The 23661-nt window shown below is 46.1% G+C and overlaps 1 protein-coding gene across 2 annotated transcripts in view; it reads left to right on the top strand.

The window, feature by feature from the left end:
• TRAM2 (translocation associated membrane protein 2) overlaps positions 1 to 23661 on the top strand; it is an 81172-nt gene that overhangs the window by 46123 nt on the left and 11388 nt on the right. For both annotated transcript variants that reach the window (XM_033217432.1, XM_033217433.1), the window contains 3 exons: positions 15223 to 15332; positions 15848 to 15964; positions 22840 to 22898. In XM_033217432.1, coding sequence (XP_033073323.1) covers positions 15223 to 15332; positions 15848 to 15964; positions 22840 to 22898 — 286 coding nt within the window. The remainder of the gene's footprint in view (positions 1 to 15222; positions 15333 to 15847; positions 15965 to 22839; positions 22899 to 23661) is intronic.

The raw sequence follows: 23661 nt of genomic DNA, 5'->3' as shown, positions 1-23661 counted from the left end.
TCCAGGCCCAGAACAGACCTGGGCAGAGGAAAAGGTACAGTAAAGTACATGGTAAATGGAGGGGGTTTCAGTTACTTTAGAAAGAGAAGATTAAGTGTTTTAAGTAGCCTATCTTTTATTTAAATCTTGCCATTTGGGGCTATTGGAAATATGACAAGCAAATAATCAAGAGAGAGAATGAAATCAGAATAGCCTGCTTAATTTTGTTTTGAGCTTCTTAATCACTAACCCAGTATGGTAATTGTTTGGTTTGTAAGAACTGGAGGAAAGCAAACTTCTCATGGGAAAAAACACTGTACAATAACAAGTCTGTTAAGGTTGTGATTTTAAAAGCCCTCCCCAAAATCTCTTTAGATCGCACTCTACTCTTGGAAATGTACCTTTTTTTTTTGTATAACCAGCGTAAATTCTGACTTCTAAGGTTTCTTCCTTAAGTAGTTTATAACTTGCTCAACTCAACATTTAAAACTGAATTTTAGTAGAGCCAGTAACTGTTTTCACACAAGGGGGTCCATCATTTCCAAATCCCTGTGTCTTCCTCAGCTGACATTTTCAAGTTCTAAGGAACAAAGTTAATAAGTAATGTGGTTGAGGCTTTTTCTTGAAGGTTTTGTTTTGCCGTAACTCCCTCTTCTTCTGTATTCCTTTCTCTTTTTCTCAGCTCCCAGTACTAGTTTCCTAGGGCCAGTGTAACAAAATACCACAAACCTAGAGGCTAAAACAATAGAAATTTACCATCCCAGCCTTCTGGAGGCTAGAATCCCGAGACCATGGGGCCAGCAGAGGGGCCCCGCTCCTCAGAAGGCTCTGGGAAGGGTCTAGTCCAGGCTTCCCTCCTGGCTTCTGGTAGTTCCTTTGCGTGCGGCAGTGCAGTGCCAGTCTTCACACGGAATTCTCCCTGTGTACACGTCTGCGTGTCCAGATTTCTCTTTTTCATAAGGACACAGTCATGTTGGATTAGAGGCCCAACCTACTCCACGGTGACCTCATCTTAACTAACTACATCTGTAGAGCCCCTGTTTCTAAATGAGGTCACATTCTGAGGTGCTAGAAGTTAGGACATCCACAAGAGTTTTGGTGGAGGTGGGGGAGACACAATTTAGCTCATAACACCAGCTATAAATTTATGACTTTGTGCATTATAATCAGCTGGTTAAAAAAAATTAAGCTTCATTCAGAGAGATGCACACAGTAGTGGCAGTGATGCATCTTATGCATTCTAGTGGAGCCCCTGCCACCCTGGCATCCTTGAGGTTTTCTTTAAGGACAACAGTGATGAAGCAGGAGATATTCCTTTACTAACTTCCTGCTCTCCTCATTTCTGCTTGCCATTCTATTAGCAAATACAAATTCAGGACTGCCAGTGAAATTTTCAGATAAACAATAGATATCTTTTTAAAAGTATAAGTATGTCCCAAATGATGTATGAGATAGAATTATACTAGAAAATTAATCATCGTTTATCTGAAATTCAAATTTAACTGGCCACAACCGTCCACCCTGCTCAGTTCTGGCAAGGAATAAAATGTGTATTTTCTGGTCTTACCATTACACACTCTGAGTCTTCTTCCTAATTAAACTACCCCAGAGTATCTCGTGTGTGATCAGAAATGTATAGACTATAAAGGTCAGAAAAGAAAAGTTTGATTCTTCCCACAGGCAGACTCCAAGCCTGTTGACTTCCTCTCTGATCTACAACAGGTGAGCCCAAACGGGCTAAGCATTTAGCCACAAGGTTGTCTTGGGTTGTGCTTCTAATTTGCTGAATTGTCTTGGGCAAAACACTTAACACCTGGGTCTCTATCTCCCCTCTGCAAAATCCAGAGTGATGACCACTCCCTCAACCCCAGTGGTTCTTGTAGACAGGAAGCCCTGGGAGTCCTCTGAAGGGCTTGCTACTCAGATTTTCCATAGACCAACACCATCGGCACCACCTGGGAACCTGTGAGAAACACAGACTTTCAGGCCCCACTGCAGACCTGCTACATCAAAACCTACATTTTAACAAGAGCTCCGGAGATTCCTGTGGCCCATAAAGCCCGAGAAGCATGGTTTTAAGTGAGGTAGGCGAAAATCTCTAGTTAGGCTTTCAAATAATCCTGCGCTTCTAACCGCAAAGGTAAGATAGGGAAACCCGTAAACCCAGTAACTTATTTGCATCTTTCTGTCCTTTTCTAGTTTTGGTTTCTTTATAAATATCGGGTCCTGGGAAAGGTTGGGGGAGGTGGGGAGTATCACTAGTGGAGTTGGTTTCCAGCTGGGGCTACAGATCCCTAAGAAGTCATGTACATGTTTGTGGCTGGGCGCGGTGGCTCATACCTGTAATCCCAGCACTTTGGGAGGCCAAGGTGGGCGGATCAAGAGGTCAGGAGATCAAGACCATCCTGGCTAACACAATGAAACCCCATCTCTACTAAAAATACAAAAAATTTAGCCGGGCATGGTGACACGCACCTGTAGTCCCAGCTGCTCGGGAGGCTTAGGCAGGAGAATCGCTTGAACCCAGGAGGTGGAGGTTGCAGTGAGCTGAGACTGCGCCACTGCACTCTAGCCTAGGTGACACAGCGAGACTCTGTCTCAAAAAAAAAAAAAAAAGTCATGTACCTGTTTGTAAGGCAATGTGGGCAGCAGTTCTGGTAGCTTTGATGTTGCTCAGCCTGCTTGCTGCTGCACACCTAGAACACCAAGGTTGAGGCTGAGGGAGCTCTTCCAGAGAAAGGTTTGTTTTGCAGTGATCAAAGGTAGTAAGGATCCACCCCCAGGCCCTGTGGATCCCAATTGGCTTTATTACTGCCATCTGCTCTGTTGCATTTTGCAGCCAGAGATGAAAGGCCTGAGAACCTCCTACACCATAGCTTGGCCATTGCTCTTGCAGCCTCTTCTAGGATGAGACTCGCTGCAGTCAAAACAACCTCAGACAGATGGTTTTAAAGCCTCATTCAGCCAAAGGCCTTTTTCCAGGGCTCAAATGATTCTTATTCCCTTTGGTGATTGGCAGGAATTAGTGTTGTCTCCTGCTTGTATCATATACTTGAAAGATTGGCATCACATATCAAGCTGAGCCCCTCTTTGTAAGATGAGCTCATGGGGGTCAAGAAAGGAAAGAGACAGGTGGACAGCGGTGGCTCTGGAGATGGAAGCCATACTTGATTATAGATGAAAGCTACCTAATCTGTGGCCCATACAGCTGGAGGAGACTTGAGACTCATCTAGCCTAGCCTGCTGCTTTTACAGCCAAGGAAACTGAGGCTCAGAGAATTGATTCGTGCTCCCAAGGATGCAGCAGTGAGAGCCAAGGAGGGGCCGGGGTGCTCACACCTGTACAGCACCAGGGTTCTGGAAAGCTTTAGAAAAGCTGGGTTTATCAAATGGGGCAGTGGGCATAGACAGTCTCAACCAGGGAGGTAGAGACTTGGCTCTGTCCTGTCCCTGTTGAGCCAAATAGCCACAAAGATCTCCTCTGACCCTGAGGTTCTGTTTGTATGAATAAGAGAAAAACCACGGCCCCCAGGGTCCCTGGCCTTATTGGTTGGCCATCTGAAAAAGAATGGGGAGCCTCTGACCCAGGACTTGTGGCCAGTCCTGGGCTTGATTTTTTCCCCAATAACTAAAACTTATTAAGTGTAACAATTGTGCAGAAAGGTGGACAAATCATGTGTTCAGCTCAACGAATTTTCACACACTGAACACCCATGCAGCCTAGAAGTGTCTTCTTCAGACGCAGCTTGATTTTTATCCAATTCCCTGTCGTAGCTCAGATAATTTATCCCATTCTGTGTGGAGCTTGTAGAGGCTTAAATAAGCAGAGCCACAGAGTGGCTGTGGCTGATTGTTAACCAGCCTGAAGCCTGCGGTCAGCAGGAACGTGGCTAGAGCCTGCAGACCCACATCTTTGAACTGCTGCACTGAGCCCCCAAATGTCTCTTCTCCTAGTGAATCATCTTGCTCTTACCCCCACCCCATCCCGCACCCTTTCTGACCTGGACCCCACCCCACATCTTTACTTGAACTTCACTTTCCTATTTCTTCTGATCAAATTGTTTCTTCTATCTAGGTAGGATGATTTTTTTTCTTGTTTTTTTTCTTTTTTTTTGAGATGGAGTCTTGCTCTATTGCCCAGACTGGAGAGCAGTGGTGCGATCTTTGCTCACTGCATCCTCCACCTCCTGGGTTCAAGCTATTCTACTGCCTCAGCCTCCCGAGTAGCAAGGACTACAAGGCACCCGCCACCATGCCCAGCTAATTTTTGTATTGTTAATGGGGATGGGGTTTCACCATGTTGGCCAGGTTGGTCTGGAACCCCTGACCTCAAGTGATCCGCCACCTCGGCCTCTCAAAGTGCTGGGATTACAGGCATGAGCCACCACACCCAGCCAGATAATTTTTTTTTTCCAACCACTTGTTTTTACTGAAATAATTTTTGTCAATTTAACGATGGGTTTGTTGAAATTGTTATTTTTTTCATGTAAGTTAAAAAAAAAAGCCTTAATTAAAAAAATTTTTTTTGTATGTGATTCTTGAGAGATTAGTTTTTCTTTACAGCTCTTCGTGAATTTTAAAATGTTCACACATTCCCCTAGCTATAAGCATTCTTCATGTGAGGCAGCCTATGGAATGCATGTGTCATGCCCAGGCGATGTTGTATACAGAAGTCACAGAACTTTGAAGTACGGTGGAGTCTGTAGTATGTGCCTAGCACCTAGGAATCCTTGTATATTTCTTTCTGGAAAGCTACAGGGAGGGTTACAGCCTTATAAAAAGGAATGGTGCATCAAGAAAGCAATGCCAGGTGGGTGCGGTGGCTCATGCTTGTCATCCCAGCACTTTGGGAGGCCAAGGCAGGCAGAATCATTTGAGGTCAGGAGTTTGAGACCAGCCTGGCCAACATGGCAAAACTCCGTCTGCAGTAAAAATGCAAAAAAATTAGCCGGGTGTGGTGGGGCACACCTGCAATTCCAGCTACTTGGGAGGCTGAGGCATGAGAATTGCTTGAGCCTGGGAGGCAGAGGTTGTAGTGAGCTGAGATCATGCCACTTCACTCCAGCCTTGCGGGGGGAAGAAAAAAAAATGCAGAAGCCTAGCATCTTATCAGCTTCTCTTCAGCCTTTCATTCATCTTTGCTACATTGTTTTATGTCATGGAAGTATCCTTTCTTTTTTTTTTTTTTTTTTTTTGACAGAGTCTTGCTCTGTCGCCCAGGCTGGAGGGCAGTGGTGCTATCTCGACTCACTGCAAGCTCCTCCTCCCGGGTTCATGCCATTCTGCTGCCTCAGTCTCCCGAGTAGGTGGGACTACAGGCGCCCACCACCATGCCTGGCCAAATTTTTGTATTTTTAGTAGAGACAGGGTTTCACTGTGTTAGCCAGGATGGTCTCGATCTCTTGACCCCTTGATCTGCCCGCCTCGGCCTCCCAAAGTGCTGGGATTACAGGCGTGAGCCACTGCACCTAGCGGCAAAACCCAATCTCTATTAAAAACACAAAAAAAATTAGCCGGGTGTGGTGAGGCGCACCTGTAATTCCAGCTACTACGGAGGCCGAGGCATGAGAATTGCTTGAGCCTGGGAGGCAGAGGTTGCAGTGAGCTGAGATCGTGCCACTGCACTCCAGCCTGGGGTGGGGAGGGAAAAAAAAGCAATGCAGAAGTCCAGGATCTTAACTTCTTTTCAACCCTTCATTCATCTTTGCTACATTGTTTTATGTCATGTAAGTATCCTTTCTTTATCTTCCTTCCTTACTATAAAAATGGAGAAAATATATTCCAAAGCATGCAATGTGGAGTTAAAATGGTAACTTTAAAGATCTGTTAGATCTTTAATTCTCTGGCACACGCGTGTGTGTGTGTTTGTGTGTGTATGTATGTATGTGTGTATTTCCTAGGATGGCCATAATAAAGTACCACAAACTGAGTGACTTAAACAGAAATGTATTGTCTCATAGTTCTGGAGACCACAAGTCTGAAATCAAGATGATGGCAATGTTGATTCCTTCTGAGGGCTGTGAGGGAAGGATCTGTTCTAGGTCTCTCTTGGCTTGTAAATGGCCATCTTCTCCCTGTGTCTCTTATCATTACCCTCCCTCTGTTTGTGTCTATCTCTGTATCTAAATGTCTCCCTTTTTAGAAGACCACCAGTCATATTGAAACAGGTTCCGCCCTAATGACCTCATTTTAATTTATCTCTGTAAATACTCTATCTGAATTAGGACTTCAAATATATATATATTTTGAGACGGAGTCTAGCTCTGTCACCCAGGCTGGAGTGCAGTGGCGCAGTCTCGGCTCACGGCAGCCTCCACTCAACCACAGGTTCAAGTGATTCTCCTGCCTCAGCCTCCTGAGTAGCTGGAATTACAGGCACCTGCCACCAAGCCCAGCTAATTTTTGTATTTTTAGTCGAGATATGTTTTCACTGTTTTGGCCAGCGTGGTCTTGAACTGCTGACCTCGTGATTCACCCGCCTCGGCCTCCCAAAGTGCTGGGAGGCACAATTCAACCTATAACAGCCTGTGTGTGTGTGTGTATGTGTGGGTGTGTCTATGCTCATGTGTCTGAGAACTGTGGTGATGCTTGTAGTTAAAACACCACTGGTCACATCTTCCAGGTTGGGAGGCCACAGAGGGAGTAGACCAGCAGCCTGGAGAGTGGGGAGGGGTGGAGGTCAGAATGCTGCCCTTGGAGGCTGCTTGCCCCATGCCTGTCTTAAGCGCCTCTTTGTTCCCTGCCACCTGGGAGGGTAGGGCAGGCCTTCAGGGTTTAATGAGTGCACCTTCTGTGTGATTTGAAGGGACATCAGGAGGCAGAGAGGCCTGGTGGGGAGCTAATGGGTTTGGCCCTGGCATTAGTAGCACGGTTGAGTCCTGGCCCCACTGCTGCCTAGCTGCAGGTCCTGGGGGTACAGCAACTGCTCACCTCAGTGCCTCAGCGCCATGTCAGTAAATGGAGATAATAACATGGGATTACTGTGAAGAGTAAATGTTCCCATGAGAGGTATTCAGTACCGTGCATAGCATAGAGCAAGTGACTCTTCTGTTCCTTTAGTGTCTGATTCTTTCTGTTGGAAATAGGCATAATGCTTTCATCTATTTGCATAGCACCTTACAATGTATAGCTCTGTGAGAAAAGGTAGATGGTTTTATCTCATTGTTCAGAAGAGGTAACTGAGACAGAGAGACCCTGGATCATATGACAGACAAGTGGCGGTTCCAGAAGTGAGCTTCAGGTCTTTTCATGCTCAGTCTGGCTTCCTATGGAAAAAAATAGAGCAACAAGGTAGATAAGAAGACACCACTTTATTTGTACAAAGCAGGAAGAATTTGAAGACTTACTTAAAAATTATTTTTCGAATAGAAGTACGTTCACATGGTTCAATTATAAATCCGTATGGAAACACTTTCCTGTACAGCTCTAACCTAGGCCAAGGTTTTTGTACCAATTGAACCTAGACCAAGATAGACTATTTCCCACTTCCTAGCTTCCCTGCACCCCATTCAGTCCATGACTACAGAGGGAGAGTCTTGTTCCCATCCTGCCCTCCCTTCCTTTCACACCCCTCCTCCCTGTAGGCAGTCCCTGTTGTGTCCTGTGTACCCTCCCACACTTTCTTAACTGGCCATCCAGTGTTGCTTTATGTAGATACAAATGCATATTTTTCTTTCCTGCCCTTTCTTACATAAAAGATGGAATACTATATGCTTCTTCTGTACCTGGCTTTTTTCCCCAACAAATAACGTATCCTAGATATCATTTCATATCAATATGTAGAGAGCATCATCAGCTTTCTAAAAATTTGTTTTGAGGTATAGTGCATGCAGCCAAGTGCCCATGTTGATGAATTTTTACATGTGTACACACCCATGCAGCTCTAGCCTAGATCAAGATACAGCACCCCAGCTTCCTCCTGCCCCTTCCAGTCAGCACCCCTCCTAAAGTAACCACTGTTCTGATTCATAAATGCCCTGGTTACAATTTTCCCCGTTCTTGATTTCATTTCTCTCATTTTAAATCGCTCTATTGCTTACATACATATTTTTTAAATTGTTGCTGGGTCAGCATAACCTGAAGGTGTGGCTAAATACAGATTTCTACTTTTAAGTTTCTGAGCCAGTAGGCCTGGGGCAGGGCCCAAGAATGTGCGTTTCTAAGCTCACAGGTGTTACTGATGCTATTGGCCCATGGCCACATGTTGAGTAACCCTGGTGTATTATAACTGTATCTGCCAGTTCCCTATAGATAAAACAACACGGGTTGTTTCCATTCGTTTACCATTAAAAACAGTGCTGTGGTGGATAACCTTGTACACATGTCATCTTGACTGGAGCAGGTACCAGCTGCAGGATAAATTTCCAGAAGTCGAATTGCTGCATCAAAGGATTGATGCGTTTGTAATCTCAATAGAAATTGCCAAATTGCCCTCCAAAGAGGTGGTACCGTTTTACATTCCTGCTGGCAGTGTGTAAGAAAGAGTCTGTTTCCCCACGGCCTTAGCAAGAATATATTGTCAAGCTTTGGATTTTTGCCAATCTGATAGGTATGAAATGGTATCTCAGTGTAGTTTTAATTTGCATATCTCTTCTGTGTAAGGCTGAGCATTTTTTTAAATGTATAAGGATCATCTTTTCTATGTTTCTTTTTTCTGTGGCTTGTCTGTTTATATCCTTTGTTCATTTCTACTCGATTTTTAAAAATCCTTTTATTGTCAAATTATAGCAACTTACTACCTATTAGCAAGATTAGCCCTTTGTCTCTGATCTGAATTGTAAATATTTTCCCCAGGTGATCATTTGCCTCCGGCTTTTGTTTGTGGTGATGTGTCCGTATCTAATTCTGGATTTATATATAGTGTAAAAGACTCAAAATAATATGAAAACAGAGTTGGCTCTTAGCACAGAAACCAACAGAAGAAAATTTTACAAATCCAGATTTGCAGGGCTTCGGAAAGAAACTGGGAGTACAGTGATGCTCTTTAAACAACTAGCTTTCAGACAAAAGAAGAAGCTTCTAGGGCAGATGCCTGCCCCAGCTCAAACGAGTTCTCAGAAGCAGATGGGATGGCAGTAGTAAGTGGACACCAGCTCAGGTTGTGCAGAGGAGGTCAGAGACCGCACAGTGGGATCCAGACAGGATTGGGAAATGTAAAGGCAGGCAGGAGAAGCCGCTTGCAGGTGACCTCAGAAGGAAACAGGAAAATATCTATTAGTCATAGGAAACGGAGCAGGAGGTCAAGCAGAATGTGACTCCCCAAAAGGGACAGCTGCCCACAGAGATTGTCAAAACAGCCAAGATTCTGACTGTTCCAGGTCTCTCTTTAAACTGTAATCAAAGATAAGCAAAGCGAGTGTCACTTTTGGTAGGAGGTGGGATAACCCACTACGGTAGGAAGGTCATTATTGAAGGTGCTTTTTACCAAAGCTAGATTAATTCCTACACTAGAGCATATTGGCATACTCCATCGGGTTATATAGGAAGAAGGCTCATCGAGTATTGGTGTTGGAAAGGTATCAGGGGTCAGGAAGGTTGGAGGTTACACATCTGTGGTCTGTAGTCAGAGTTGGCCCGCAGATGTGTTTTCTTTGGCCAGTCTGGTGTTGGCCCATACAGTGTTTTTAAAAATTTCGAATTAGTCACCAGCATTTTAAAATCAGATGATTTCACGTAAAGATTTTTCTTTGCTTTTGAAATATTGGGACTCCAGCCACTGGGTTGCGCCTCTCCCGTAGCCACAGCGACGGAGATGCAGCTTCGCCACTGCCTCCCTCACCCCTGCGGGACACAGTGTGGGATGTGCCCCTCCTCTCTAGTGTGTCCCTGACACCGAGGCTGCCTGTTGCTACCGTTTATCTCAGTTTTAATGTGTATTTATTTTAGTAAGGTTAAAAGATCAGCGGATATCTCTTAAACTTGTTTCTCTCAAAGTGGAGATGTGAAAGATAGACCAAGAGGGTGATATGTTTAAAGAAAAACAGTGTAAAGCCTATTTCTCTGTGGAAGTGAAGAATATGACCTGCTTAATGCAGTGGGCCTCTGTGTTGAAAGCAGCTGTCTTAAGACACCTGGACCACCTGGCTAATTTGAGCTCTCCCTGGTCTTTGTAGGCATTTTGTTTTGATGCAAAATCAGAGTCATCTCTCTGGTCTCATAGGCCAGAGATGTGCTGGACTTATTCTTCTAAAAAAATATAATAGATTCTTGCCAAACGATTGCTGTTCTTTTTGAGAGCTCATGCACGACAGGGGCATTCTGTGAGAAGTGGGAGCTCTAACCTGGGTCGTGTGAGGATATTTATTTATTTATTTATTTATGATGGAGTCTTGCTCTGTCGCCCAGGCTGGAGTGCAGTGGCGCAATCTCAGCTCACTGCAAGCTGCACCTCCCGGGTTCATGCCATTCTTCTGCCTCAGCCTTCTGGGTAGCTGGGACTACAGGCGCCCGCCACCATACCTGGCTAATTGTTTTTTTTCTGTATTTTTAGTAGAGACAGGGTTTCACCGTGTTAGCTAGGATGGTCTCGATCTCCTGACCTCGTGATCCACCCACCTTGGCCTCCCAAAGTGCTGGGATTACAGGCGTAAACCACTGCGCCCGGTCTTGTTTGAGGATTTTTGTAAGAATTAGTGAGCAACCAAAATTTAAAAAGAAAAAAAAAATTCAAAAACATCAGTTTGTTTATAGGCACCCGGAAGAGGACAAAGGTCCAACCTCTATAGCTCTATGAAAACAGAAAGCGCCGAGCCAACTTATTACTACTTTTGCACCAATCTAATACTTTCCTCCTCTGATCAAAAGTAGGAAGATAGGGCTGGGTGTGGTGGCTCACACCTGTAATCCCAGCACTTTGGGAGGCCAAGGTAGGTGGATCACCTTAGGTCAGGAGTTCAAGACCAGCCTGGCCAACATGGCGAAACCCCATCTCTACTAAAAATACAAAAAAAATTTGCTGGATGTGGTGGCCCGCGCCTGTAATCCCAGCTACTTGGGAGGCTGAGGCAAGATAATTGCTTGAACCCAGGAGGTTGTGGTGAGCCGAGATGGTGCCATTGCACTCCAGCCTGGGTAACAGAGCGAGACTGTCTCAAAAAACAAAACAAAAAGTAGGAAGATAGCAGGTAAGGAGGAAAGCCATGGAGATAATTTCTGCAAATTAGAATATAGCTTTTGAGTATTTGTGTGTGAAGCTGTTCCTTATGATAGTAGGAGTAACAGGTCAGAGGAATGGCATGTTACCAGAAATGGAGCGGTGATGGAGTGGGATGGGGGGCTGTGTTGACCTTGAGGTGGCATTTGGTGGCTGGGTTCTAGGAATGAGGAAACCCAAGAAGTGGACTGTGTCCCTTAACTCTGTGAACTCTTTCCTCATTCACTTTCCTTGTTCATCTTATGAGATAGTTACCATGATCGAATCAATCTGCATAGCCAGCGTGTTAGCTGGTTCTTTTGATTCCGTCACGGAGTCTACCCGACGCACATGTCTTCTCCCATTGCTCCAGCTGGAATTCCCGCGGGCGCCTCCTGACTGCTCTTCCAGCCTTGCCGCTCTAACCTGTTCTCCCTGTGGCAGGAAGAGATTTCTGTATGAACATGTGACTAAACTCCTCCAGTAGCTTTCATTCCTTTAGGGTACAGTCCACATGTCTTGCCCTGACCTCTAAGGGGTCCTTCCTGATCTCCCACCTCTGCAGGTCTCCAACCTTCTGCTCCAGACCTCCAGCCTTCAGTCCACTTCAGAGCATTGACACACCTGCATGCGGGTTTTTTCAGAGCATTGACACCTCCGGCTGTTACTGTTTTTTAAATTGTAAAATATACATAATGTAAAACTTACCATCTTAACCATTTCTAAGTGTACAGTTCAGTACTGTTAAGTACATTCACGTTATTGTACAACCAATCTTCAGAACTCTTTTCGTCTTGCAAAACAAACCCTGTACCCATGAAATAGCACTTCCTGTTCCTCCCACTCCCAGCCCTTGGTAACCACCATTCTGCTTTCTGTCTCTAAATTTGACTAGTCTAGGTAACTTATATATGAATCGAATCATACAGTATTTGTCCTTTTGTGATTGACTTATTTAACTTAGTCTACTGTCCTCGAGGTCCATCCATGTTGCAGCATGTGTCAGAATTTCCTTTTTTTTTAAAGGCTGAATCATCTTCTACTGTATGTGTACAGCACATGTTGTTTATTCATTCGTCAATCCATGGACACCTGCGTCGCTTCCATCTTTTTGGCTATTGTGAATAGTGCTGTTATGGACATGGATGTACAAATATTTTATTGAAATCTGACCTTCAATTACCCTACCACCCAGAAGTGGAATTGCTGAAATATGTGGTAATTGTATTGTTAACTTTCTGAAGAATCACTATACTGTTTTCTGCAGTGTCTGTACCATTTTACACTCCCACCAACAATGTACAAAGTTTCCAGTTTCTCCACATCCTCACCAATACTTGTTGTTTTCTGTTTTTATTTTATTTTATTTTATTTTTTTCTTCATTGTAGCCATCCTAATGGGTGTGAGGAGATAACCTTGTTGTGGTTTTGATTTGCATTGCCCTAATGATGAGTGGTGTTGAGTATCTTTCATGTCTTTATTGGCCATTTGTATTTCTTCTTTGGAGAAATGTCTCTTCAAGAACTTTGTCCCTTTTAGAATCAGGTTGTTTGGTTTTTGTTGTTGAGTTATAGTTCTTTGGCTGCCGGTGTTTAAATGTACGAGGATTTGGTATGTACCCGCTAAGCTCCAAGAGGGCAGGGGCTGTGCCCACCTTGCTCACTGTCGTCTCCCAGCGCCCATCATGGAGCCCCTGTGCGTGGTTTGCCAGCCAATGAGGATACATGTGTGCAGCTCTCAACAGCAGAGGAACACGAGTCTGTGTTTATTTCTACATTCATTCTAGTTTCAATAAGGATTTCAGACTATGGTCACATCTCTTTGGAACCCTACTATTTGGGATCCCAAGAATAGCAGGTGACCCTCTTAAAGGGCTTTAAAATGGCTAATCTAAGGTCTTGTCAGGTACTGTTCACTGATTTTTGGACTGTGCTTGTTTGGTTGAGTATAAATCCCATTTTGCCTAATAAGGATGATCTTGATGATGAAACTGTGTTTAGTTATTTTATAATTTCAAAATATGTGGCCACCTCATCGGTCTCTTTATGAAGAAGGCAAGGAAAATGTAATCCTGGCGTCACACGTGGTAGAGCAGAGAGGCAGGGCCATGAGTCTCCTCTCCCTCATCTTCATGTCTTCTCCTTGGGTCTTCAGTGCCTGACTCCCCGTCCTGGATCCCAGCCCTTCAGTCCTCAGTGGCCCAGGCTCATCAGCTCTCTCTCACTGACAGCCCTCCTTCTCCCTTCCTCTCTCTTCTCCTGCCTTGATTCATGCCCTGTGGCTTCTTACCTGGATCACAGGAACAGCTTTTTAACTGGTGTCCTTACCTCTGGGCATTTTCACTGCTGCCAGAGTAAATGTTCCAGAACGCAAATGTCATCATTTTCCTGTTTAATTTGAATTCTTCGATGTTTCCACGTTGCCTTCAGGATAAAGTCCACACCCTTTCACATGGCATACAAGGCCATGCACAGCAGCCCGCCACTCACCATGGTGACCACCCCTCCGCCCCCAGCACTCCAGCCGCAGTCCCTTCATTCTTTGTGGATGTGGCTTTCTCTGGCTAGGATGCCCTCCGCCCCCGCACCGGCCTCCCTGCTGATCCCCAAGTTCCGATGCTGTCCTGTTCACCCTTACCAGTGAACAGTTTACCCACCTCCTTCACCCTAGCCAGAGTGGGGCCCTCGCCTGCTGTGGCTCACTGTGTGTGCCTCTTGGGAGTGGTGCCTGTCTGTAGTGTAATTGTACATCTGTCTGTTAGTCTCCCTGCTGCACTGTATGTTTTCCAACCAGGGGTGGTGTCTTTTATCTCCATGTTTCAACAGTTAGCCCAGTGCCTCTCACAGAATAGGTCTTTGTGGAAAGGAAGAGGGAGAGGAAAAAGGAAAGTTTGTCTGATTTCAAAGATCATGTTCTCTCTGTCCTCGCCGCCTCCTCCCACCCCTTCACCACTGCCCACCGTTACCTTCCCTCAGTCTAGGGTGGCTGAGATTAGGGTGGACTCCCAGAGTGACCCAGTCAGCTTGACTTTGTTCCCTGGCCACCCTGAAACAAACAGCCTGGCTACCTTCTGGTAAATGCATCTCAGCAGCGTAGATGACTCATGTGTGTGTGACTCAGAGCGAATGCAGCACAGCTGGAGAGCAGCCATTTGACTGGTGGAGGTGGGGGTTGCAGAGAGCAGACCAGACCCAGGCACACGGCCACCAGGCTCACAGCCCCGCAGCCTGCTGCCCACTGACTGGAGCAAGGATGCAGATTCTCCCCCGTCCACAGGCTGCAACGGCAGAGTTTCACAAGATTGCTCTACCTGGGATGCTGTCTCATTTATTACTATTAAATTGTATTTTAATAAGCTACCATTTAAACAGACTTACTGTAAATTGTTGGCATTGCTGTAAGCAAATTATCTCATTTGATCCTTACCATAGCCCACAACAAAAATAATAGCAAGTATGTATATAGCACTTACTATGTGCCAGACACTGTTCTAAGCACTTCGCATTTATTCATTTAATTCTCATAATAAACCTACTATGCAGGAAATGTTGTCCTCATTTTTCAGATGAGAAAACTGAGGTACAGAAAAGTCACACATGGAGATAGATACCCCTGGGTCACATAGGACAGAGCTGTGGTACAAACTGAGGAGTCCAGCTTCTGAGTCCACCTTCAGCCCTTATGTGGTGCTTTCTTGAGAAAGCGTAACTATAGTCCCATTTTACAGGGGAGGAAATTGAGGCTCAAAGAGGTTAGTCCTTTATCCACAGTCACACAGTTAGGGAGTGATAGAGCCAGTGATGGGGACTGGTGGTCTCCAACCCTGGTTCCTAACCACTGTGCCCTGCCACACAGACTTGGGAGATACTGTTATGACAATACAGCCATGCACTTGGTTCTCCTTAGTCACCTTCGTGGGTGCTTCCAAGGGCTAAGACCAGAGGGTGGGTAGGAATCTGGGGCAGAAACCAGAAACCTTCTTCTAAGTCTGGGGCTATAGCAAATGGGTACCATTTGATGGCACATTTTGCTTCCCATCTCATTTCAGTTTTGGGTCCCAGAGTATTTCCTTCCCCCAGGGATGCTGATGGGACTTTTATTACCTCCACAGACAGTGAGACCGTGCACTACCACTATGGCCCTAAGGACCTGGTCACAATCTTGTTCTACATCTTCATCACCATCATCTTGCACGCTGTGGTTCAAGAGTACATTTTAGATGTAAGTAACATGTCTGGATTCTGAGATCAGAAGCTGGGGAGGTGCCTTGGGGTGGAGGACCTGGCCTTGGAGGAAACTGCAGCTCTGCATCCATTCATCCTCCAACTTGCTTGCGCTGGTTGGGTCTATTGCCTGGGCTTCCTTCACCACGCTTTGATTTCTGTTCCCTCTCACAGCCTCCTTTAATCAGCACATGGAGCAGCAGTATTTATGACACAGAGAGAAAGCTGTCTGGAGATGGTCTCCTTATGGGTCTGTGGCACGTGGAGTAATTGGGGATGTTTTCTTTACACATAGACTAGAGGCATTCATCTTGTCACTTTCTCAAAATGCTTGCCTTAGACCAAGCACTGTATGCACACAGTAGGCTTACACTAAATACCTTGGATTATGGCCAGCTGCAAACTTCTAAGGATGGATGTTCAACCCTTTTGTGGGGAGAAAACAGGAGTTTGAAACCTGCCCAGTATGGATACATTTGTATATTAATATGAGGGGTTTTCTTTATTCTTTAGAAAATCAGCAAACGGCTTCATCTCTCCAAGGTCAAACACAGCAAGTTCAATGAATCTGGACAGCTGGTCGTCTTTCATTTCACCTCGGTGATTTGGTGCTTCTACGTGGTGGTGACGGTGAGCCATTCTCAGGACTGCTGAAGTGGGAGAGCTCAGACCAAGGGGCACTTCCGGCTCTGGGATTGCTGATCAAATGACTGCAGAGGACACCTTGCTCTTTTTCTTTTTCTTTTAAGGGGAACAAGTTTCTTAGAACCTTCTTAGCTTCCTAGAAATGAAACTATGTTTGCATTCTCATGGTATTGCAGAGAGATGCCATTTTATAGCTGGAGAGAGTCATCTTGGCCAACAGTCACCACTTGTTATAATCATTATGCAATACTGCAGTAATGATACTATGTACCTACGTTAACACTGTATTATTTTACAAGGCCCTTCTACAAACACTGTCCCGTAAGATACATTTGATGTTCATTCTGATACCCATGTTACAGATTGAAGAGTTCCAAGCTCAAATTTTGCAGTATGCCTTTGGGTCTGTGGTTTTGAAGCAGCAAGGATAGTTTGGACTTGGACATAGAGTTCCAAGCCCAGCTTACTCTCTGTTTTACTACCTTGGCCTTCTATAAACAAGGCCAGCCTCACTCTCTCAGCTCATCAGATCCTGTGAGAGTCAATGCCGTTGCACAGATGCCTGCAGGACCAGACAATTTCCCCTCCTTTCTACGTAAACGGACTCTTATTTCAAGCAACCTTTGATACAGGAAAATTCCCTCATAGAAGGGAATGTGGATGGTCCTTTGGAGTTTGCTGTAACAAGACCTTGCCTGTCCTGCTAGGAAGTGTTGATTTAGTACCCACCACCACCTGGAGCTCCACCTTTCTGTAACCTGGCCCCCCGAGGAACCCATGCCTGGGTCTTGGAAAATTCAGCAACCCTGTGACCTCTTTAAGATTTCCTTCCTGGCCTTCCACAGATCCCTCTCTTTCTTCCTCTTCTTTCAGTGACAGTGATGGGCCCTTCCATCACAAGGAACTCTGTCTCTAGAGCTGAAATGTTGAATTCCTATTCTCAAAGCCAGAGTCAACATGTCCTTTTGTACATTGTTTTTATTCCTGTTATCATTTCATCAAAGAACAGCTTTCCTAAGCAGAACGCTAGGAATTTTAAATGAGAGGCCCAAGACTTCTGTCCTCTCAAGCAAGGCTACTCTGTCACAGTCCCAGGGGCAGATTGCCACTGTGTGAACAGTGCATCCCTGCTGTCGTGCCGTGCACATAAGTCCCTAGACTTCAGGTTTCAGACGACACCTAGTCCCTTGGCGTTCCGTCCGCGCCCACCCCTGCAGGCCTAAGCTGCTTTGAAACAGAACAGCCTCAAGATACCAAAGATGCTTAACCGCTGTTCAGGAGAAGGATTGCCTCATCTCTGAGTCACTTTTACCCTTTCAACTTCACCCCCAGACATTCCACCCCAGCTGTGACACGTGGTGACCAGATTTGGAGGCTAGAGCCAAGTTGCTTAACATGCCTTCCAGGGTGTGAAATGCTCAGCAGCTCTGTCTTTGCCTCTCTCAGTTCTTCAAGGATTTGAACATGTTGCTAATTAGTTTGAGAGCACATAGGCTTCTCTTGGGGAGGCACAGAACAGTCTTTTATTCTGGGGAGAGCCAGTTCCCCACTCAACATATTCAGTAGGCACAGAGACCAGGGGACCACGGAAAGCTCCAGTGACCCCCAACTCCTCCTGACAGCATTTGACTCCTTGCCCTCCTCCATCGGAACCGTGCTTCCTGGAAGGAAAGTGATTGAAAAAGAAGAGAGGTAGTTCTGTAAAAGACATAAAAACAGCTTGTTTTTTAAAAAATCATATTTTTCTGTTATGATGCAAATTTTTTCATGACTCTTCTTTCTCTCATTTTCCACAGTCATTTCATGTGCAGGTCCTGCCAGCTGTACCTCCCAAACCCATTGAGACTGTCTGCCGCTTTCTGCCTGCACCACCACCCCTAGTCTAGTGACCCTTGACCAGGGGAGATTTGGGCCTCTAGGGGACATTTGGCAATATGCTACTGGTATCTAGTGGGTGGAGGCCAGGGATGCTACGATACAGCCTTTAATGCACAGGATAGCCTCCACAACCAAGAATTATCTAGCCATAGTGCCAAGGTTGAGACACCTTGATCTGTGTAGTCCAAGCCACCATCTTCTCTTGCCTAGACACTGAATATCTTTTTTTCTAGGAGACTGTTTCCACTCTTGTACCCTCCCACCCCAATCCATTTTCTGCTCCGCCAGATGGATCTTTTAAAACAGAAATAAAACCATACATTCCCATGCTCAAAAGCCCCCATCACACTTGCAGTGAAATCGTTTTTCCTCCCCACTCATGTGATCTGGGTCCTGCTGATCCTGCTGGTCTCATCTCACTGGCCACAACCCCACTTTTGTCCTGGCTGTTCTACATCCTGGGCTTTGCACTGGTGGTTTCTCTGCTCAAGGGCTTCATCCTCTGCCATCCCATGGCCAACTCCTTCTTGCCATCCAAGTCTCTTCCCAGATACCATCTCCTCAGAGAATCCCCCACCAATTGGCATTTTCTGTATGGTGCCTGTTGCTGGTGCTTTTCTTGTTGGTGTATTCTCTGTCTGTTTCTCCCACTAGATTCTGAGCTGCCTGCTAGCAGGCACCGTGCTCACTGCTGTATCCCTGGTATGGTGCCTGGCGCATACTAAGTGCCCGCTAAATGTTGGCTGTGGAATGAGTGAGTAAACTGCAAATGCATCTTCTCTCTCCAGCCTTCAACATTTTTTAAGTAATGAATTGGTTGTTTTAATAAATATCATAAATGATTATTTTTAAAAAAGTGAACAATATAGAGAAGTTCAAAAAAGCAAATTCCTCCCACCAGAAATAACCAGTATTATTTTGGTGTTTGACTGAAACATTTCTCTCTGCATGTATAGAAGTAGAGCAGTGGGAGTGTGGCTGGACCACCAATAATTTTATGGGAATGGCAGCCTCCAACTTTTAATCTACCTTTGATCGACTACTCATTGTTCAGGGAAAAAGGAAAAAACACTCCACTGGAGAAAGCAGGATGGGTGGGCGTTTGGTCTTCCCTGTCTGACTTCCTTGCCATATCTGACTTCATATTTTAGAACCTAAAATCCACCGTAGATTTTAGAACCAAGTAGAGGGAATGTCCTTAACGCTGGTGTTTGTACTAGGACCGGTTTCTACTAACAGACTAGTTGCCTTAGGGCAGATTTTTAGTGCATGGTTGTTCTGATGGTCAAATAATATAAGATATGTCTGAATTTATGTAGCACTTGCCTGTGCTGTGTCTGAATTACGCTGTTCTTCGTGGTTGTGTTTGTTCACACACCAAAGGAAGGCTGCTGGGGAAACAGGAGGGATCTCTCCACCTTGTTGAGGCCTTGCTTAGCTCATGGGTGGATTTTTAGAATCAAGAGACAACAAAGGATTTCAAAAGCTCCAAACCATCCGCTGGGGCCTGTCAGTGGATGGGATTTGGGGTGGGTTTCAGGTGCTTGCTGGGTCACCCTCAGCCCGCTGTGGACTCAGGTGCTTTGCGTGCCTGAGCTCAGAGGGTGCCCCAGCCTCAGTCCTCCCTCAGACAGCTGCCTGGACAGAGGTCTGGAAAAGGCAGTTCTCGGAGCAGTGAGTCATTTTTCCTCTGGCTCCCCCTGCTCTCCTCCCTCCACCCCTTTCCTCCTCCAGTCCCAGCGGACTGGACATTCGCAAGCAGGCAACATTTTTCTGGGGAGTTTCTTTGCTTGTTGGCTTCAAAGTTCTGACCTCTTTGTCTCTAAGTAAGAGGCCAAGCCAAGGAGCGTTCCTGTTTAAAATCATGAGATTGTCTGGGCTTTACATTGCTCTCAGTGCTGCTTTTGTTGGCGAGTCTTGTTTTGGCAAAACTTTCTCTCCCACCTCAGTTTCAGAAGTACCATTTTTCCTGCTGAGCACATTGCTGCTTCCTCTAGGAAGAGACATTCTCACCTCTCTGATGTCCCTGGAATGAGGTAGCCTAGGGCAGGAGAGCTGATGAAGGCAGGCGTGTGTGCGTGACAGTGGAGGCGGCTGGGGGTGATAGAAGCAGTGTATTTGAAAGAGCTCACAACTGTCACGACCGCTACACAAGCTGTACACAAGTTGCTCACAACTGTCACGACCGCTGTACACGAACCTGCAAGGCGGAGGTTGCAGTGAGCCGAGATCGTGCCATTGCACTCCAGCCTGGGCAACAAGAGCAAAACTCCGCCTGAGAGCCTCCACCTGAGAGCCTCGTCCACTTTTATTCCTCAATCAGCGCGTGACCCAGGGAGGAGAAAGGAGGGCAGTGGTAGTGAGAAGAGATTAGAAATGAGGCCGTGTAAGTTCGAGGTGAGATCATTTCCTTCTAATCCAGGTGACCGTGACTACAGTGGTATACATGTATCCAACTGGACCTATCAGTTAGGTTGTTGTGCTCATGGAGGCCCAAGTTTGTGGAATTAGGCTGTGGACTATACCCGAAAGGCATACTGACAGATCACAGGGCGTTTAGTGACTCAAAGGTGGGTGGATCAGCCCTCACTTGAAAATACAACTAAAGATCCTAATAGACAATAACCTAGAATACTTCTTACTAAACCTTGTTGGCCAAATGCTGAGCACTATAAAACCTCTGCCTTTAATCCCAGTGTGAACGTGTGAGGTTCTCAGTCTTCTCATCAAAGCCACCAGCTCAGTTGATTTTCTGATTTACTGAAGCAACCTAGCCTGAAATTATTGGACCAGAAGATTTGTGGCCCAACTCAGATTTCAGCTGTGCTACTGAAAAACTATCTTGGCTGGGCGTGATGGTGCACGCCTGTAATCACAGCACTTTGGGAGGTTGAGGCAGGCGGATCACCTGAGGTCAGGAGTTCGAGACCAGCCTGGTCAACATGGTGAAACCCCGTCTCTACTAAAAATACAAAAAATAGCTGGGCATGGTGGTGCGTGCCTGTGATCCCAGCTACTTGGGAGGCTGAGGCAGGAGAATCACTTGAACCTGCAAGGCAGAGGTTGCAGTGAGCCGAGATCGTGCCATTGCACTCCAGCCTGGGCAACAAGAGCAAAACTCCGTATCAAAAAAAACTATCTTATTTCAGGAGATCCTGCCTATCTGTTTTTTCATTTTCTTTTTTTTTTTTTTTTTTTTTTTGAGACAGAGTCTCGCTCTGTCGCCCAGGCTGGAGTGCAGTGGCCGGGTCTCAGCTCACTGCAAGCTCTGCCTCCTGGGTTTACGCCATTCTCCTGCCTCAGCCTCCCCAGTAGCTGGGACTACAGGCGCCCGCCACCTCGCCCGGCTACTTTTTTTTTGTATTTTTTAGTAGAGACGGGGGTTTCACCGGGTTAGCCAGGATGGTCTCGATCTCCTGACTTCGTGATCCGCCCGTCTCGGCCTCCCAAAGTGCTGGGATTACAGGCTTGAACCACCGCGCCCGGCCTTGTTTTTTCATTTTCCCATTTCTAAAATGAAGTCACCCTAATCTAATCTGCTCTGCCTTCTCTGAGTGACAAATAAGAGCCCTTTCTTCAGAAGAGAGAAATTGCACAAAGCATTCATTCGTTCATTCGGCCAACTGGTGTTTATTGCCCTCCTGTATTGTCGGCTGACTCTTGCTTGTGGTAGATTGTTTCTTCCCGTGTTTTGTAATCTTGGATTATGAATTCATCTTTAGCAAGGTTGTATCTGTGGCAATCCTGAGCATCCTTGGATTGAGGGTATGTCCCTAGGGTATCACTGGCCCACAACACTATTAATTCTAATTTCTTAGGCTGGTGGCTTTTGGATCACAGAGGTGGTATATTTCACCTACAAACTCAGAGTGAACCTGAGGTTGCAGATTTTTAGAATAAATGATTTTGTTTTCACCTTGAGTATGGGCTGAGCAGACATCTTCATTTCCCTGTGTTGGTCAGCAAACACTTTCTAGTCTTTCTTCTCTCTGAGATTGCGGCCTTTCAGAGGTCCTGATCTTATACAAGTGTCTCAGGTTCCACCTCCCAAGGCACCATCTTCTGTTCTCACATGGGCACAAAAACCCTGGCCCGTGAGAAGTGCCTTCTGGGCTGCTACAGTGTCACCTTACTGCTCTGCCTTTTAGCCTCCCTCTCCCTTTGGGTCCCGGGGGGTTTCCCTTTCTTACTGTGAGCTCATCAGCTCTTTGCATTTAAAAGAATATTCATTAGATTTCAGCCAACATTTCTAGATATTTTGTGATGGGAGGATTTTCATGTTACCTTCCCCACCCCATATAAGGTGCTGGGCTTAGATATTAGAATCCTAAAGATAGACAAGAAAAGGCCCTAATGTGAAGGGACTTGCAAGAGTAATGGAAACAACAGATAGTAATGACACAGTGTGGTAGGTGTCAGAGTCCAGCTGCATGGTGAGGCCTACGGGGTCCTGCCATGTTTTTTATTCAGCAGGATGTGAAAAGCCAAAGTAGGCTTTTCATTTTTCCAGCGGGTGGTGATTCTAGAGTTCATTTGTGTATTCATTATAGAGGCATTTCCTGAGCGCCTGCATGCCAGGCACAGGACTAGACACTGGCACATAAACTGTCTAATTCATTTCCAACAATAACTCTGTGAGGGTCGGTATTTTTGTTTTGCAGATGAGCCAGCTGTGGCTTAGGGAGACTAATTAGCTTGCTCAGAGGAGCAAGACTGATTGGCTTGTCAGACTCATCTTCAGATGTGGGTCTTTGGGCCTCAGACCATGGCCCTTCCTACTCCAGCATGACTCTTCCACAGTAAAGAAACCAGCCAAGCGCCAGGGGTCCCACACAGAGAAGTTCTCTGTTTTCGCATTTCCCCTTCCTTCCTCTTTCTGTCAGGTGGGGGCTGGATGCATCCCTGACCCCGGACCAGTCCTAGGGCCCCCAGCAGGTCTCATGTCCACATCTCTAAATGGTCTCTCTTCTCACCCACTGCAGGAAGGATACTTAACAAACCCAAGAAGCCTCTGGGAGGACTACCCGCATGTGCACCTCCCGTGAGTATGCTCGTGACTCAGCCCCAGGGAGGAGCCACCCGGCCCACTGCCTTCCTGTCGCAGCTGAGTGTGGCCAGAACACCACAGGCCCAGCTGGCCTGACGAGCAGGTCATGCCCTGAGCCTTTTGTGGATGGCAGACTTGTCTGGAAGCCGCTTCTTCTCAGCATGCTTGACCAGAGAATCCCCAGATGAAATTCCATCTGTGCTGGCTCCCATCACGGAGGTGCCTCAACTGCACAAGACAGATACAGAAGCAGAACCTCTCCCTCCATGATGCCCTCTGGGCTTTCTACCTTCTTGGTGACCCCCTGACATCTGTAGACTGTCTTTCCTTCTGGCCTGCCATGGCTGGTGCTCTGTCAGAGCCAGCGTCCTCTGCTTCATAGAGTGCTGCCAAGAGGCCAGTTTACCCCGAGGGCAATACCTGGGGCCATCTCCCTCAGGAGGCCACCCTTTGCCTTTCCTGAGAACTTTATTTTTTGTCTTTTTTTTTTTTTTTGAGATGAAGTTTTGCTCTTGTTGCCCAGGCTGGAGTGCAATGGTACGATCTCAGCTCACTGCAACCTCCGCCTCCCAGGTTTAAGCGATTCTCCTGACTCAGCCTCCCAAGTAGCTCGGATTACAGGCATGTTGGACCACACCCAGCTAATTTTTGTATTTTTAGTAGAGACGGGATCTCACCATGTTGGCCAGGTTGGTCTCGAACTGCTGACTTCAGGTGATCCACCTGTCTCAGCCTCCCAAAGTGCTGGGGTTACAGG

Source organism: Trachypithecus francoisi, unplaced genomic scaffold (genome assembly GCF_009764315.1).
Source record: "Trachypithecus francoisi isolate TF-2019V2 unplaced genomic scaffold, Tfra_2.0 Lachesis_group10, whole genome shotgun sequence".
Lineage (NCBI taxonomy): Eukaryota > Metazoa > Chordata > Mammalia > Primates > Cercopithecidae > Trachypithecus > Trachypithecus francoisi.
Note: the sequence above shows the minus strand (reverse complement) of the source record. Positions and strands in the feature narration are given on the sequence as shown.